Genomic DNA, 18,642 nt, shown 5'->3' with positions numbered 1-18,642 from the left:
ATATTAAAGCTATGTAGGTTTTGAACATTGTAATAAAATTAGGTATGTCACTGGAAGTATCAGGCAGGTAGCCCGCTGAGGAGACTTTGCCAAATAAACATATTTAGGACATACGTCATTTAAATAACACTCTCTTTTTGGCGCCGGAGGTTAAAAAAACATTGAAATGAAAATGCTTTCAGGAATTCGCTATAATGATAAACAGAGAGAATGGAAGTAATCGATATAACTTGTGAGTTTTTGTGGAATTCATTTCGTGAGTATAATTTTTAACCATGTACCAAATTATTGAAACGAATTTTTCGAACACCCTATTACACACCTACTCGTATCACGTAGTACAACACTGGATAAAGAAGGGGCGTGACATGTAAGTATCGTGTTCTGGGCAAATACGTTTTCCTGATAAGATAGGGTTCTGAATAAAGGGTAGAGCGACCGTAGTCTCCTCGCAGATGTTGGGAATGTTGTCCAAAGTCTTGTACCTCATAGTGGTCGGTGCGGTAGCCTTGGCTTCGGCCCGCTACCACCCTGAGGCACCTGCAGGACGAAATGCTCATTCTATCAACTCTGCCGAGTTGACAGCAGAGTTCTGGCACAAGGAAGCTAGGGCTGGGATAGAGAAACGCAGTAAACGCGACCATGATCAGAATGTGGCTCGCAATCTCGTGTTGTTTCTGGGAGATGGCATGTCGGTGCCCACTTTAGCTGCAGCAAGAATCTACAAGGGACAAAGTGAAGGCAGATCTGGTGAAGAATCTGAACTTTTCTTTGAAGGTTTCCCTGGAGTTGGTTTAGCTAAGGTGGGTATGGTAATTCTTTAATACTTTTGAATTCAAATTTGATTAGCTTTACTTTTGTTACAATATGACTTACAACGTTTAAAGTTTAAAGCAACTTCACTTATTTTATTACTTTTTACTAAAGGATGAACTACTTGTCCAATAAAGTTAATGTCATGGAGCAAGTTTTAAACTTATTAGTTTCTTAAAGTTTCCCAGGATATTAGAGTTATTGAAGTTTCTAATTTTGGTTAATATTTGTAAGTAAATGAAAAGTAAAAAAAGTTTTTAGTTTCCATACTTACTGAAGACAACTGATAAATAGATAAACCTTAAAATTGCATGATGTACATACAGTATCTACCTTTTCAGGAGATACATTCTAGTAATTTTTTCAGAATTTGACTTAACTATACAGAAAAATATCTTGAGGTTTTTTTAACAAAATACCTCTCTTTATTTTTAGACCTATTGCGTAAACCAACAAATCCCTGACTCGGCGTGTACAGCGACCGCCTACCTCTGCGGCGTGAAGAACAACTACGGCACCACCGGAGTGACGGCGGCGGTCGCCAGAAGAGACTGTAACGCCTCACTCGTCGAAATCAATAGATTACAGTCCATAGCGGAATGGGCACTAGCCGAGGGCAAAGATGTTGGTAAGTATAATTTCCTGCTTGGTTAAGCAGGAAACCATGGATCTTTGAGACTGGATTTAAAAATCACTTGATATTTAACAATGTTTGATGAGGCATCATTGATATCATCTTTTTCATTTCGATAAGTCTTGCGAAGATAAATAAAATTTGGTACGCTGTTTATCGTACTTTTATCCACACTTACGGCATAGTCACAGAAATTTGACAGCACTAAAATTGCATAATAGTAAAACAGGCGTAGTCATGTCGATCATGCTAAATCATCCCAATAATAATATAGCTTAAGATTACCCGGATTGTAATATTGATAAACTAACACGCCCATCAAAGATAAGCTTATCAGGAGTGTTAATTTAGTGATCTCTTCGTGATCCAGGCATAGTGACGACGACGCGAGTGACGCATGCTTCTCCTTCGGGCACGTATGCTAAGACCGCCAACAGAAATTGGGAGAACGATGCTGAAGTACGGGAAGATTCTCAAGACCCTGAGAGATGTCTTGACATTGCACAACAACTGGTACATATGAACCCTGGCAAGCAGTTCAAGGTATTTCCATTATCTAGTTATCTACTTAACTACCACGTGCCCTTATTTAAGTTGATTTCGTGCTTCGGCAGGCACGCTCGTCTAGCTATTGGTCCTAGTTTGACCTGTGACCACGATACGCCTTATGAGACTGTGTGGTGGTAATTTTAATTTAACCCTTCCAGTCTAGAGTGGGACTGATCTGGTACGCAGGTAGAGCAAGATAGTTAACTAGTTTGTTTGTTACATCCTAAATAATTATTTCTCTTCTTCATTTCTTTCTTTTGCTAATTTCAGGTAATACTTGGTGGTGGAAGACGAGGATTCATTCCAAATTCGATACGAGATGAGGAGGGTACACGTGGGAGGAGAGCTGACGGGCGTAACCTGATTGAAGAATGGCAGCAGGACAAACTTGATAGAAACTTATCGTATGCTTACGTTTGGAACAGAGAACAACTGAGAAGTCAGTTTGACTCACCACCTGAATATTTGCTAGGACTGTTTGAGGGTAATCACATGAGATACAATTTACAAGGAGATCCCACCATGGAGCCTACCTTAGAAGAGTTAACAGAATTAGCAATCCGTATGCTAAGTCGTAACAAGAAAGGATTCTTTTTGTTTGTAGAAGGCGGTCGTATAGATCACGCTCACCACGACAATTATGTCCATTTAGCTCTGGATGAAACAGTAGAGTTTGACAAGGCCGTTGAAAAAGCCGCAGGATTGTTGCCCGAAGACGACAATTTAATTGTTGTGACTGCCGACCACGCTCATGTTATGACATTCAACGGGTACTCCTCGCGCGGTCATTCCATTATTGGTGTGTCTGAAGAAGCTGATAGTAACAAAGTGCCCTTTATGACAATCTCATATGCGAACGGCCCGGGCGCGCGTACTCAAAGCAACGGCATTCGAGATGACATCACCAAAGATAGTGATTTTGGTAAATAAAAATTATAATCTGCTTTATAGACATTTCCTTATCAATTTGTAATTAAATTTTACTATCAATAATTTAATCATAGCCATATAATACAAGCAAGTTATCACTCGTGCACCTTTTGCAGGTTTTAATTAATTGATTAATGTCTTTTAGGTGGTTTGAATTGGCATTCACATGCGGAAGCCCCTCGTTCGAGTGAGACCCACGGAGGAGACGATGTTGCGGTATTCGCGCGAGGCCCTCACTACCAGTTGTTCACTGGACTCTATGAACAGAGTCAGATCCCACACATTATGGCATACGCTGGCTGCATAGGCCCTGGACTCCACACAGATGGCTGCAACGCTGCTAACACCATCTAGAAGCATTACTTTAAACAGTGTAATTAAAATTATATCTCATGAAAATATTTTATAGGCAAGTTCAGAAAGGAATTAATTTCGACATGATTATCGTTATCAAATTGATTTCGGTGTTGATAAGTCTGATTAGTATGTGCATAGGTACTCATATGATATTTTTTTATGTAAAATAAGCTTTATAAGATTTGAATTAAACAAAGGCACACCAAACGTACAAGTAATAAAGTTTATTAAAAAATATCACGACTGATTTTTATCGTTTTATTTATGACACGAATTTAATAAAGAGGAAAGATGTGAATTCTTCAACAAAAATTTTGTTTACTGATTTTGGTCCAGTGGTGTATTTAACCTTTAGGAATAGGCTACTTTTATTCTGGAAATCCCTCTGAAAGAGACTGGAGCTCCAGGCTATTCATTTATTGTTTAGTATAACATATTTGAGATAAAAGAATTTATGGTGATTTTGTAAGAAATCTATATCTCCACAATTAAAAATGTTCCGTGTTGCAATTCTAATCATATAGTTTCAAAGCCCACGGGTCATTAAAGTCGCCCTGATAGTATTGTGATAGCAGATTTGACCAAGTTTATGCACTCTGCTCTCCGGTTAATACGGAATTTTATTTAGTGTAACTTATTAATGTTAAATGTGTATTTATTTATATATTGTTCTTTTATTATTTATATATGCCCTTTCGGGAGCACCATACTACATGTTTATTTTTGTGCATATTATTGTTTCCATTTTTGTCTTTTTGTTATGGTGTTCTGAATAAATGCTTTTTTAAAGTTTGATGAAAAAGTTGTTATGACTGTCCATGCAAAGATATAGGCGATCAATGTACGCGAAATATAAAAAGTAAATGACATAAAGAATCTATGAAATACGTATTGTAGCGGGAACGATGATTCGACTCGACCGCCACCAAAGGTAAGATTTTCCGCCAGGCTATGGGTTATGCTTGGGGAACCGTGCGACAGATGATGAAAATGTGAAAAGATGAACCGATTAACATACTAGACGAACAATTTTATTTGGATGACGGGCGGTTATTTTAGGCTTTTGTACATTTAAGGCATCTTTACCAGTCAGACAGTTTGTATACCTACTGAACATTGTAATATAGAAAGTTTGTTATTTTGTCGTAGACATTGGTAAATAAAGATTTTTTTTAGAACTTCTCATGGGAGCGAAACTCCAGACAAACACAAGTAATTGATGAAATCACTTATCGTACTTCCACCTTTACTAAAGACTTGAAGGAAAAGACTATCGATATTCAATGACGTCATATCTTTTAATCTCCCAAATATGTTAATATTAAGATTATGTCGGGTATTCGTCGCTATGTAGGTATTTTTATTATTATTTTATGATTATCCGTTATAGCGATAATACTACCATAAAAATGTCTTAAATCGAAAACTGTTTATATGTTACATATAACGGTTTATCAAGAGTAAGAAGTAAAAGAAAAGGTGAAAGATTTAGTAATCAATGTAGAGTCGAAATCACCTACAGGTTGGTTTCGCATGTTAGTACCACTAAGCCTTAGTGGGTTCACCTGGCTTCGATGAGGGAATAATGTACTAGTTATTGTACCAACCGGTTTTTCCTATGTGTGGAGATCCCGTTTGAGATGTTCTGAAATATTGCAATAAAATAAAAATAAAAAAATTAAATCATTAACGAACCTCATTTTAATTCTATTTCATGAATTCGATAACTCGATTCAATAGATTTGTAATTAGATAAGATAGGGGAAGTAATATAGGATTGTGCGAGCGTCGTCTATACGCAGACACGAGAAATGTCATCTAAATATCTCATTCTGTTGGTGTTAGCTGTGGTGGACGCGCGGTATCACCCTGAGGCACCTGAACCAAGGAACTTACCTCCTATAAATCCTTTAGAGTATACAGCAGAATATTGGTTCAATGAGGCACAGGCAGCTTTACAGAAACGCAGTCAACGCGACTCAGGTCAGAATGTGGCTCGAAATCTCGTCATGTTTCTGGGAGACGGCATGTCAGTACCAACCATGGCTGCAGCGCGAACGTTGAAGGGCCAGAATGAAGGCAGAACTGGGGAAGAAGAGGAATTGTTCTTCGAAAGTTTCCCTGGCATTGGTTTAGTCAAGGTGAGCATTTTATTGTATTATAATTTCTTTAGTATGGTATTAAAAACGGCACTAAGTTATTCTAAATGAATCAGAAAATATTGTTTAATAGTGGGGGTGGATAACTAAAATGTGTATAATTTTGTATATGCCTTTCCATGAAATACCCAATTGCTTTATGAACATGTATACTTTTTAGACCTACTGCGTCAACCAGCAGATTGCTGACTCGGCATGCACGGCGACTGCCTACCTCTGCGGCGTGAAGAACAACTACGGCACCACCGGAGTGACGGCTGCGGTCGCCAGGAGAGACTGTAACGCCTCAAATATTGAAGCCAATAGGGTACAGTCTATCGCTGAATGGGCCCTGGCTGAGGGAAAAGATGTTGGTAAGTAATTTATTAACGAATCTTATGATCAGGACTAAAGTACAGATTATTTCTAGTTGGAACTATCTTACATGTAAAATTTAATACATCTTTTGATTTTCTAAAATTCGACTTTTCGGTCAGATAGTCCCAAATTTTCAGAAAGTTTTTCCTTTTAAAACAAAACAGTCATTTTCCAAACTGTAATAAATACATCAAATCGAAGCCGATTTAAAGAAGTACTTTGAAGTCAGTTGAAAAAATTTTAACCAATAATCCACTTTTTAAAATTAATAACTACTTTTAACAATCATGATCATAAAACAGGTATAGTGACGACCACCCGAGTGACGCACGCGTCTCCCTCAGGAGCCTATGCCAAGACAGCCAACAGGAACTGGGAGAATGACGCTCAAGTTCTCGCGGATTCTCAAGACCCCGAAGTATGCGCTGATATTGCTCAACAGCTGATTAACATGAACCCTGGCAAACAGTTTAAGGTAATATAAACTGCAGTTATAATGGTTATTTTCGTTATAAGAACGAATTTTACTGAACATACCTACCATTAGTGTAGCTCAACAAGTTAGGTTTTTAAGTGCCTTCCGACAAGGACGACTTGCAAAGCACAAGCTTCTGATTTGAAACAAATGATTCATTAGGTGTCTCAAAACATTAAACTTTACAGCTATATATCATTAAGATCAAATGATCATTGTTAACATGTTTGTCTATCTGTACCTATTATTAATTATTTTCAGGTTATTTTAGGCGGGGGAAGACAAGAATTTATTCCACATAATATAACTGACGAAGAGGGTGAACCAGGGTTGAGAACCGATAATCGCAATTTAATTGAAGAATGGCAGCAGGATAAGACTGACCGCAATCTGTCGCATGCTTATGTTTGGAATAAAGATCAACTAAAAAGTCAGTTTGAGTCCCCGCCAGAATATTTGTTAGGACTCTTCGAGGGCTCCCATATGCATTACCATTTAGAAGCGAATCCTGATACAGAGCCTACACTTGAAGAGATGACAGAAATAGCTATTCGTATGCTAAGTCGCAACGAGAAAGGGTTCTTCTTGTTTGTAGAAGGCGGTCGAATAGACCATGCTCATCACGCTAACTATGTGCATCTTGCTCTTGATGAAACACTGGAGTTGGACAAGGCCGTTGGCAAAGCTACGGATATGCTTTCTGAGGATGATAGTCTGATTGTAGTGACTGCTGATCACTCTCATGTAATGGCGTTCAACGGCTATAGCGCTCGTGGAAATTCAATTTATGGGTTGTCTTCCCAAACTGATAGCGACAGAATGCCGTACATGACCATCTCATACACAAACGGTCCTGGAGCGCGTAAGCAAGTAAATGGTGTCCGTGACGATATAACGAAAGAGAGCAACTTTGGTAAGTACGATCGCGTTCATATCTGCAGTCATAGTTTTAAAATTCTTACGGGTTAAAATAGCGTGCACTGTGGTTCCACTAGATACACACACACATGCATATTTAAAAAGAATAAATATTCCATCAAATGAATACAGTCTTTAATACCAATGATTACTAAGTAAAACAGTTTATTATTCTATAACATATAACATAACAAAACGGAAAGAGACGGTAAGCAACGATGGCCGAACTGGGCCCGATAATTGTCGATCGAGATATCGTCGTCTCTCATTATTTGCATAAGATTTGCCTATAGAGGGAAGCCTGCGACTGCCAGACTTATGTCATTTCAATAAAGTTGAAAGTTTGTCTGCACACGACCCTAACATAGGTAGTGGTTCCTTTGAAAGTTATTGGGTAGCAATTTTATTACTTCGTGTGTGCAAGTGAGATCTAAGATATATTAGATAATCTTGCTTGCTCACACTCGCTTGTTCTAGTTACTAGCGGATTCCGAAGTTATTCAAGGAATTTTTGTCTATTTAAAAAAAAATATTGTTACTGACAATTTTTAATGTTTCAAGGTGCCATTTGAACTAAGTAACTGACTGACTCACTAACTAACTGATATCTAAAAATTACAATAACCGTGTCTTCAAACACGAAAATCAGCAAGAAATATTAAACAAGAGGAAGCAAAATAAAACATTCAATAATTAAAATTAGTAAATTTTATTGAAACAGTTTACCTATAGTTTTGTTTACATATTGATGATTATATAAAGGTATACATACAGCATATTACACTAATTTATTTCTCATTTACTTATCTCCTGTTATTAAGGTTACAGCTTAATTATTCGTTTTCATAAAGAAAAGATATTGAAGCTGTCCTTAAAATACTATCTAAGTAGTAGTTTTAATATAAACTGGCAGAACCTTTCACGCACTATATGGACTCGATGCACAGGGTAGTTGTCTAGCACAAATGATATTGTTGGCATATCATCAATCGGATAAATACACCGCACAGTTGGTAACATGGTTTCTTCCAGCACTTGCACAAATGAGCAGCTGTAGCGCGTCCTGCTATCCACACCTGTTCTCCAGGTCCAGCAGCACTCATCCAGCCCCACATATTTACAGATATGCGTCCAGACTCCATATTTGGCACAATATTTTTTTCTTCATACCGAGCTGCATTTCTTCGCCATAAGTGAAGCCTACCGTGTTGCGATGACGTAAACGAACTTTTTGTCCGTAAATATCGCTTTATTCCAGTCAAAATCTAAATACTGCCGAGCAAATTCTAAATGTTTTTGCTTATTTATTTCGGATAAATACGGCTTTCTTACTGGCTGTCTGTGGAATAGTCCCTCACGGTGCAAACTCGACGAACAGTAACCACTGATGTGTCGAACTGTTCCGCAAATATTCTGGTCGGTATGAAGCCATTATTTTCGTAATGTTTCACCATGGATCTCCGCTGTGTGGCGTGTCGCTGTGTTGATTAGCGGACGACGGCCGCTGCGCGGTCGACTTTTTACACTACCCTCTTCTTGATGGCGCTTTTACCAACGCTTCACCGCTTGTTGTTTATTGTGTTATTTGTGTGAATGTGTGAGTGACAGCGGTGACTGCAAGCTATAAAGTTTTGCGAACTATGACTGCAATTATGAACGCAACCGTACATACGTTTGGTATATACATACATGCATACAGTCACGTCTATATCCCTTGCGGGGTAGATAGAGCTAACAGTATTGAAAAGACTGATAGGCCACGTAAAGCTTTTTGGCTTGATGATAGAATTGAGATTTGGTAAGTAACAGACTTTAAAACATGTACATTATTTTACATCCATACATATAATCACGTCTTTATCTCTTGTACGGTAGACAGAGCCAACACTCCTAAAAAGACTGAAAGACCACGTTCAGCTGTTCGGTTTAAGATTGAATTGAGATTCGAATAGTGGCAGGTTGCTAGTCCATCGCCTACAAGAAGAATCCCAAGTTTATTAGTCTTTCCAATTTCAAAATAGTAACTATTTCACAAAGAATCATCGCATGACACTAAAGTTAACGTCAAGATGTGTTCTACTACAAAATCTAATTTTACGCATGCTCTTACTATACCATTCCAGTTTCCTTTTTTCTCCAGTACTTTTTTATTTCTTTAAGATATCTACTTATAAAGTTATTTTCTGTGCAAAATTTTGGTGAATTTAAGAAATGACACCAAAAACACAAAAAATTACCTTAATATCTCAATTTTTCAGGTGAACTTAGGTGGCGCGCGCACGTGGACGCCCCTCGGAACAGTGAAACTCACGGTGGTGACGATGTGGCTATCTTCGCGCGAGGCCCCCACTACCGTCTCTTCTCTGGTCTGTACGAGCAGAGTCAGATCCCGCATCTCATGGCATATGCTGGCTGTATCGGCCCTGGACTACACGCAGAAGGATGCAATGGAGCTAACACTGTTCATGTGACCGCCATCTTGATTGTGATCACAACTGCTGTTAAATTCTTATTTCTCTGATAGTTTTAAGGAAATTATGATCATGTTTAATATAGTTATTTTAAAGCCGCCATATGAAATACTAGAGGCGATGAATTGATCGTGATTTGAAACTCTAGAAACCCTATTCACGAATTTGGAGTAGGCATATGTCTTATTGGGGCGCTCAATCAGAATTGGAGAAATTCAGAGAGAGAAGATATATTGTCATATCAATATAATTTTTTTTAATATGTAGGGTGTCGGTTGTACTGTCCCAACTTTAATATTATAAATGCGAACCAATTTTATTGACATTTGCGTATATATAATTAGGAGTCTGGAGAAGGACATCTTTGCATCTCAGTAAAATCTAAAGTTCCCGTGGGATTTGCGAAAAATGCACGCTTTGTTTTTTATCCGGCTCTAGTTTCTGTGTGGTGGTTTACAAGGATGAGGCTGTGATTGTAATTTTTTGTTATTCCTTCAAGTATTTTAAAAATAAATACGATATATTGTCATCATATTTTCAAGGTAACAAGGCTGTGACTGTTATAGGTACTTACTTATCTACAAAGTTTATAACGAATAATTTAAGTCGCTGATTTATTTGAAATAAATTAAATTTATTTTTATTGTTTATTTATTCAATATGTGACCTGGGTGACCGTGGTGGGTGTTTTTTGTTAACATTTCATAAAACACAATTTATCGTTGCCTGTTAATAATTATATATGGATAAATGACTTTCGGTGAGAACATGGATGAAGCAAATTAACCAGATGTGAGAACCAATTTGCCTCCGTGTGCCTATCTAAGTCTAAATCTATTTAAAATTTCAATGAAATCGTTAGAGTCGGATTCACGATAAGTCTATAAAATTTAATTAAATTTTTCCTCATCTTGTATTCTTAATTGGTTCCATATATTGATACAATCTTAATTTATTTTTTTAGATACGAATATACGTGTACATGATTAAGGTGCTACCTAACTAGGACTGAGATTTTGTGTTCCAAAATGGAATGCTTGTCGTAAATGCTGAGTGCATTTACGACAAGCATAATAGCAAAAGTTGTAAGGAACTAATAAAAATAAAATATTATTCTTTCTTTGTGCAAAAATGAAATATAATGCATTTTACCAAAGTTCATGAAATGAATTGTATATCTATTTAAAATGACAAACAGTGTTTATAAATAACTGTCACCAAAATAACATTTATCTACTTGATTAAAATCTGATTTGCTATTTTAGGCAGATTAAAGAACTATACACCTATACCTACATTTCATACAATGACCTGTTTTTTATACATACGGTATATTGTTGTTACTTCACGATAATACACATTTACTCTAACTTAAAAGTACGCCTATGAATTTCTCCGTACTCCATACTATGTATGAATATTTCATGGAGATCAACTCAGTAGTTTTGACGTAAAAGGCGGACAAACATACACACAAACTTATCACCACGACCTGTCAATTATAGAGGTGAGAGAAGACAAAAACTCAGTTTTAAAGCAAGGGTGGATCGCTAGTCATGTTCAAAAATGGAGATTTGATAAATAGGGGTGATATACTTATATGCAATTATCGCGTGCACAGATATGAATGGGTAGACTAAACAGATAAGATATTTACGTATAATAAAAGTAAGAGCGATCGAGTTTTCTATACAGACGCTAGAGATGTGGGCGAACGTCTTATATCTCTTTTTGGTATTCGCTTTTACTACGGCTCGGCATCCCGAGGTGTCGACAGTAAGGCAGAACTTGCCTGACATCAACCCTGCTGAATTTAAATCAGAATATTGGTATAACGAGGCGAAAGCCGGCATCGAGAAACGCAGAAGAAGTGACCCTGATCAGAATGTGGCCAAGAATCTAGTCTTGTTCATGGGAGACGGTATGTCGGTGCCGACCCTTGCTGCGGCGCGAACTTTGAAGGGCCAGCTAGCGGGCAACACTGGAGAAGAAGAGGAATTGTTCTTTGAGGGTTTCCTTGGAGTTGGTTTGGTCAAGGTGTGTTCGGAGGAAATACTACACAAATAGATAGTGTAATATTTCTAGTGGACGATGCTTATTTAGGTCTCGAATAATTCTAATTTTATGATGTGACTGTATATGTATAATGCATATGTATATAAAAGTAACGAAAATATGACTTCGTCTTTTGTAATAACTAAAAGCAAATCATAAAGAAGAAGTACTAGTAACGGGAGCTTCCTGTGTTACCCTGCATCGCGTAAGACAGGTAATATTCCCCTGTTCTTAAAATGTCTGTCATATTTTTCAGACTTACTGCGTGAATCACCAAATAGCTGACTCGGCGTGTACAGCGACCGCCTACCTCTGCGGCGTGAAGAACAATTACGGCACCACTGGAGTGACGGCGGCGGTTGCCAGAAGAGATTGCAACGCCTCCCTCGTAGAAGCCAATAGAGTGCAGTCTATCGCCGAATGGGCACTAGCTGATGGCAGGGATGTTGGTGTGTGAAATAACATTCCTTTATTCTGCTTGTTCTCTTATCTTTGCATGTTCCCAGTTGCGCCCTCCGCGTTTATGCTCCGGAGCCTATGACTACCGACTCTGTCTACCGACATTTCTCTCAGTTTTAAGATGAATAAAAATATTTTTCTTGTCGAGACTGAATCGAATTAATATTTAGAATTTACAATTGACTAGCTGCCTTTGTGAGAATATAGTAGTCAATTGCAATTAATTTTGATAAATGATGAAATCTGCTTTTCAGGCATAGTGACGACCACGCGAGTGACCCATGCGTCACCATCCGGCACCTATGCTAAGAGCGCCGACAGGCACTGGGAGAACGATGCTGAAGTACTGTCAGACTCTCAGGACCCAGAAAGATGCATTGATGTTGCCCGACAGCTAGTTTATATGAACCCTGGCAAGCAGTTTAAGGTTTCATTAAGATTTAAGTAACAGTACCATGCTGCGTCTGATGATTAGGATACGTTAGGGGATGGCGGAACACTAGTTCTATGCCAAATATATATGTATATTTAAGTAAGATTAAAGAGTCTTCTTCCTACTGGGTTTAGTCCCGATAACATCCTTACTACTCAAGAGAGGAGTCCGGTGTAAGCCCTTGACCATGGATCCTGGATTAATGAGTCAGGTGACTTCCGCAACCTTTGCAGGCGTAACTTAACTTATATTGGAACTGAATGTGTAACCATGTTCCAATTAATCCATGTGTCGGCTGTGTCCTTACACGCATTATAACTGGGCACCTTATCGATTCAACCACCGACGCTCTCAAAATGTATGATGATGGTTGAAGTGTGAATCGAACATTTTTTTATGTATTTCCAGTAGATTTGTATATACATAAGGGAAAAGTTTTAAATTACACAATTGTAATTAAATTAGTTATAAAATTTCATAGACTTTATGATAATCTGTTCATATTATTAATTTGAAGGTTATTCTGGGCGGTGGAAGACGAGAATTCATTCCAGAGAGTATGATAGACGAAGAAGGCACTCCAGGCAGAAGAACTGATGGCCGAAACCTAATTAATGATTGGCAGCAAGATAAAATTGATCGCAAGTTGTCACATGCTTATGTGTGGAATGCAGAACAATTGAGAAGTCAATTTGAATCCCCACCTGAATATTTATTAGGTCTCTTTGAGGGTACTCATATGAACTACACTTTAGAAGCAAATAATGATACAGAACCCACTCTCGAGGAGATGACTGAATTAGCAATTCGTATGTTGAGTCGAAACAAGAAAGGATTCTTCTTGTTTGTAGAAGGTGGTCGTATAGATCACGCTCACCACGATAATTATGTGCACCTTGCTCTCGATGAAACATTAGAGTTTGAAAAGGCTGTTAAAAAAGCGACAGAACTATTGCCTGAAGATAATTCTTTGATTGTTGTGACAGCCGATCATTCCCATGTTATAGCGTTCAATGGATACACAGTCCGTGGCACTCCTATAGTTGGTATATCTGATGAAATTGATAGTGACAGAATGCGGTTCATGACGCTTTCTTACACGAATGGTCCAGGTGCCCGCAAGCAAGTTGATGGTATTCGGGATGACATTAGGGAAGATAGTGATTTCGGTGAGTCAAAAAGTCTTATTAGTAGTAGTTTACGTTAATAGCAATGACTTCTAAATTCTGTTTAAATTTTAAACTGACTATTCTCAGAAGTGACTGTCGCTGCAATCTGTGGTCTGCTTTTCGTGAAATAAAGATTAACAAATATTTCTAAAAATTTACATTAAAAAATATGATTGCGTAGGTGCTATAGCCACCGATGTTGTACTTCACCCCAAATTGGCCTAGAATCGCGTTTTCGCTTAGTCCAACCTCCTAAGGCCACACTGTATTGTACAGTCATTTTAAAAATTAAGAAAGGTATAAACTTTTACCATTTATTTTTCAGGTCAGTTAAGATGGCGTTCACATGCCGACGTGCCCCTGGTAGATGAGACCCACGGGGGGGACGATGTGGCGGTCTTCGCGCGAGGCCCCCATTACAGGCTTTTCACTGGTCTTTATGAGCAAAGTCAGATACCGCACCTCATGGCGTATGCTGCCTGCATCGGCCCTGGACTACAGGCAGAAGGTTGCAATGGAGCTAACACTGTTCATGTGACCGCCATCTTGATTGTGATCACAACTGCTGTTAAAATCTTATTTCTCTAATAGTTTTAAGGATAGTAGGATAGATAGGATAGTATACACTCCACAGCTTTTTTCGTTTTATTCGTAATATTTTGTAGATATATTGTTGGGATAGTAGAATAAAAATATCATATGTACCTATAATGATTTTGCGATGCATTAATTAACTTGCTGTGTAATAAAGACCGTTGAAAAAAGTTTTCTTCCTTTAAAAAATACCTTGTTTTCCTAAATATGTGAGTGAAAAACAATGTTGCCCGAAAGCGTTTAATTCAATCAGAAAATAAATTGAATTTTTATAAAAAAATCGGTAAAATGTAAAGTTAACAATCGCAAAATTATCACCTTGTCTATCGATATCAATATGCTAATGAGATAAGATAGGATAAAGAGAAGGTATTATAGGGAAGGACGACGGTACTATCGTTCAGATCTTAGGAATGCCGTCGATAGTCCTGCTTCTCAGTTTGTTGGCCGTGGCCTCCGCTCGGCACCCCGACGCGCCGCCTTCACGGCGTAACTTACCTCCTATCAACCCAGCCGAATATACAATAGAACATTGGTACAATGAAGCAAAGGCAGGCATAGAGAAACGCATCAAGCGTGATCCAGATCCAAATGTGGCGCGAAATCTCGTCATGTTCTTGGGAGACGGCATGTCGGTGCAAACCCTGGCTGCGGCGCGAACCTTGAAGGGCCAGAATGCAAACAAGACTGGGGAAGAAGAGGAACTGTTCTTCGAAAGCTTCCCTGGCATTGGTTTAGTTAAGGTAAACTTTTTGTACTTTACCTATACGACGAAGTGATATCTACTTTTATAAACAGGCACTTATTTATTTTAAACTAGCTGTGCCTGCAACTTCGTCCGCGTGGAACAGTTATTTTGGGCATCATTGAAGCCCTCAAAGATGAATAATTTTCCACGTTATTTTCACATTTTCCATTATTTCTTTGCTCCTTATAGTTGCAGCGTGATGTTATATAGCCTAAAGCCGTCCTCGATAAATGGTCTATTCAACGCAAAAAGAATTTTTCAATTCTAACAAAAAACTACGAAGTTCCATACAAACTTGGACCCCCTATTTCATCCCCTTGGGATAGAATTTCAGGATAAAAAGTATATTCTAATCCAGGTTACTAACTATATCTGTGGCGAATGCGCGTACAAACATACAGACAGACAGACGGACTGACAGACAAAAATTCTAAAAAAAATTGTTTTGGCTTCTATTGACCCTAAAAAGACCCCTTATATATTTTTTTCTTCAATATCTTCAATGTACAGACAAAGTTCAGTTACAGTTTTATTATATGTATGGATGCGAGTATTATACATACAACTGATATTTACTACGATTTTATAAATATAGGACTACTTACATAGATAAAGGTTTGCTTCGACGTAAGTTCGAGACTCAACTATATTATATTTTATATTAAATACATATATAGATAAATGTTTAAGACCTAGGCCAAACAGAAAAAAGATCTAAAGCCACTAATGTTGTAAATGTCTATGTTTAGACCTACTGCGTCAACCAGCAAATTGCTGACTCTGCATGCACGGCGACTGCCTACCTCTGCGGCATAAAGAACAACTACGGCACCACCGGAGTGACGGCGGCCGTCCCCAGAAGAAACTGCGAGGCGTCACAAATTGAAGCCAACAAAGTACAGTCTATCGCTGAATGGGCCCTGGCTGAGGGAAAAGATGTTGGTAGGTGAAGATACTTATGAGAGTTTGGATGCAGTTTTAATAGCCGATATAAAAAGTGATTTAATGACTCTTCCATGTCCGATTCGATTTTTTTTGCTTTTGAACATTAGCTCACAATTGTTAGGTATTTGTTTAAATTGGTACTTACTTACGACTACATTGTAACTTAGTTTTCACATCATTTAAATTTTTGTCAGTATGATTACCGAATCTAGTTAACTCCAAGTCGACTCCGCTAGTGAAAATCTTGTTTAATCTAAAATGTTCTAAAGCGAAATATTCCTGTAACAGGTATAGTGACGACTACACGAATTACACATGCGTCTCCTTCTGGTGCTTATGCTAAGATCGCGAATCGAGATTGGGAAAATGATGCTCGTATAGCTTTAGACAATCAAGACCCTGAAAAATGCCCAGACATAGCACAGCAACTCGTTACGATGAATCCTGGTAAACAGTTCAAGGTAATTTGGCTTTTTTGTCGCAACTAATTCCACGTTTTAAAAATTTGTATAATACCTACTAATTTATAAGAAATTCGAGATCATAACATAATATATTGTTGGCGTATTTATGTGGAAGATTTATCAAATGGTTTTACTGATTTTCAGGTTATTCTCGGTGGTGGAAGACGAGAGTTTATCCCAAATACTATGATAGACGAAGAAGGCACACCAGGCTTAAGAACAGACGGCCGCAATCTAATTGAAGAATGGCAGCAGGATAAGGCTAATCAAAGCTTAGTACATGCGTATGTGTGGAACAAAGAACAATTGGCAAGCCAATTTGTCTCCCCACCTGAATATTTATTAGGACTCTTTGAGGGCAATCATTTGCATTACAACTTAGAAGCAAATAAAACTACAGAGCCTACACTTGAAGAGTTGACAGAAATAGCAATCCGTATGTTGAGGCGCAATGAGAAAGGGTTCTTTTTGTTTGTAGAAGGTGGTCGTATAGATCACGCACACCACGACAACTTTGTGCACTTAGCTCTTGATGAAACACTTGAGTTTGATAAGGCCGTTCAAAAAGGCGCAGATATGCTGCCAGAAGATGACACCCTGATTGTTGTAACTGCTGACCATTCTCACGTTATGGCATTTAACGGATACACGGCGCGAGGAAGCCCCATCACTGGCTTGTCTGATGACGTTGACACCGACGGAGTACCTTACATGACAATCTCATATACCAACGGTCCCGGTGCACGCAAGCAAGTCGACGGCATCCGTGACGACGTCACAAAAGATAATAATTTTAGTTAGTAACAACTCACATATTTTAAATTATACAGTTTATTCAAATTCTTCCGTCAACAGTCTGAATCCATTTTAATAATTAAGCGATTTCTCTAGTTTCGATCTACTGGCTTAATGTTGATAAATAATTGTTTTTCAGGAGAGTTAAGGTGGCAAGCACACGTTGAAGCGCCCCTCGTAGACGAAACTCACGGTGGTGACGATGTGGCTATCTTCGCGCGAGGCCCCCAATACCGTCTCTTCACTGGTCTGTACGAGCAGAGTCAGATCCCGCATCTCATGGCGTACGCTGGCTGTATCGGCCCTGGATTACGAGCAGAAGGATGCAACGCAGCCAACACTATACACGTGGCCGCTACTCTGGTCATACTCACAAGTGTTATCAAATTCTTATTGCTCTGATAACAAAGTACCTACACATGTTATTGTTGGTTTATAAGGAAAAGATCAAGGTTTCGTTGATTTTTGTTAGATTATTCCTATCCTATCTTATTGATTATAGTATTATTACACGGCTGTGACTATATACCTAAAGTTTCTTTGTTTAATTTGATAAATAAGTATTTTATTGTCGTTCATGGATAAACAGTGGCGGACCAATGAAAAAAACAATACACAATACCTACATATACATAACGTGTGTGTTAATGTTTATGTATATCAAAATAACCCCAGAATAGTTATTATTCTGACGAAATATACTAGGTCCTAGTCGCTCTGCTATATTTTTGGAATACAATTACAACATTAAATTTTAAAGCAAATCTGGCGGGGAAAAAATAATCGAAGCGCGTACAATGATATATTTTAATCTATGATATATTTTAATCTATCATTGTACGTAGTTTAAATTAATGAGTTTTAATTAATTAAAATTTTAATTAAACATTATGAAATGGATTTGCAGTAGGTGTTTCCACACCGCCCAATAAATGCAAGAAGATTAGCACATATTTAAAAATATTACTTGAAGCATAAAAGCCAATTTGAAAAACATTGAAGTACAGACGGGACCTTAGTTTTGTATACACGAATTATATAATTTAAAATTTATAGTTAAATTAAAATTTTAATTGGTTTCTGGGGTTAAACTTAAACCTCAGAGTAAAAACAGAGGTAATACAAAGCAGAAAGCCAAAAATCTTCCGAGCAAGAGCATAATTAAGTAGTATAAGCGAAACTCGAAACTCGTTCCGCTTAAATGAATGTGCATTTCCTGTTTCATCCATGGACGAATTGCATAGCAACGCAATAAAACAACCCCTGGGAAACACATTGACAACATTATTTTGTCAATAAACGTCACTCCTGAGCGTC

At 37.9% G+C, this 18,642-nt stretch overlaps 3 protein-coding genes across 3 annotated transcripts; all 3 read left to right on the top strand.

Annotated features, from left to right (window-relative positions):
• Positions 1-440: 440 nt before the first annotated feature.
• Positions 441-17,859, top strand: LOC106129562 (uncharacterized). The gene is given in 19 exon segments (XM_060948646.1): positions 441-803; positions 1,249-1,441; positions 1,818-1,990; positions 2,267-2,918; positions 3,072-3,278; positions 5,129-5,424; positions 5,603-5,795; positions 6,102-6,274; positions 6,536-7,187; positions 9,451-9,677; positions 11,359-11,700; positions 11,975-12,167; positions 12,432-12,604; positions 13,128-13,779; positions 14,105-14,249; positions 14,738-15,116; positions 15,871-16,063; positions 16,355-17,326; positions 17,465-17,859. Coding segments are annotated over 19 exon segments (6,426 nt in total). The 5' UTR covers positions 441-455; the 3' UTR covers positions 17,728-17,859.
• Positions 5,095-10,306, top strand: LOC106129724 (membrane-bound alkaline phosphatase). Its single transcript, XM_060948413.1, has 5 exons — positions 5,095-5,424; positions 5,603-5,795; positions 6,102-6,274; positions 6,536-7,187; positions 9,451-10,306. The coding sequence occupies exons 1-5, from the start codon at positions 5,095-5,097 to the stop codon at positions 9,711-9,713; spliced, it is 1,611 nt and encodes a 536-aa protein (XP_060804396.1). The 3' UTR covers positions 9,714-10,306.
• LOC106129739 (membrane-bound alkaline phosphatase) lies at positions 11,339-14,563 on the top strand. The gene is made up of 5 exons (XM_013328396.2): positions 11,339-11,700; positions 11,975-12,167; positions 12,432-12,604; positions 13,128-13,779; positions 14,105-14,563. The coding sequence occupies exons 1-5, from the start codon at positions 11,368-11,370 to the stop codon at positions 14,365-14,367; spliced, it is 1,614 nt and encodes a 537-aa protein (XP_013183850.2). The 5' UTR covers positions 11,339-11,367; the 3' UTR covers positions 14,368-14,563.
• Positions 17,860-18,642: the final 783 nt, after the last annotated feature.

The sequence above is a fragment of the Amyelois transitella genome, chromosome 16 (assembly GCF_032362555.1).
Source record: "Amyelois transitella isolate CPQ chromosome 16, ilAmyTran1.1, whole genome shotgun sequence".
Classification (NCBI taxonomy): domain Eukaryota; kingdom Metazoa; phylum Arthropoda; class Insecta; order Lepidoptera; family Pyralidae; genus Amyelois; species Amyelois transitella.
This window is presented reverse-complemented; position numbering and strand designations above follow the sequence as displayed.

Coding starts and splice junctions, on each gene's coding strand:
- LOC106129724 (XM_060948413.1), top strand. CDS start 5,095: ATGTCATCTAAATATCTCATTCTGTTGGTGTTAGCTGTGGTGGACGCG. Junction 5,425..5,602: donor CTGGCATTGGTTTAGTCAAG/GTGAGCATTTTA, acceptor TATACTTTTTAG/ACCTACTGCGTCAACCAGCA. Junction 6,275..6,535: donor ACCCTGGCAAACAGTTTAAG/GTAATATAAACT, acceptor AATTATTTTCAG/GTTATTTTAGGCGGGGGAAG.
- LOC106129739 (XM_013328396.2), top strand. CDS start 11,368: ATGTGGGCGAACGTCTTATATCTCTTTTTGGTATTCGCTTTTACTACG. Junction 12,168..12,431: donor AGCTGATGGCAGGGATGTTG/GTGTGTGAAATA, acceptor TCTGCTTTTCAG/GCATAGTGACGACCACGCGA. Junction 12,605..13,127: donor ACCCTGGCAAGCAGTTTAAG/GTTTCATTAAGA, acceptor ATTAATTTGAAG/GTTATTCTGGGCGGTGGAAG.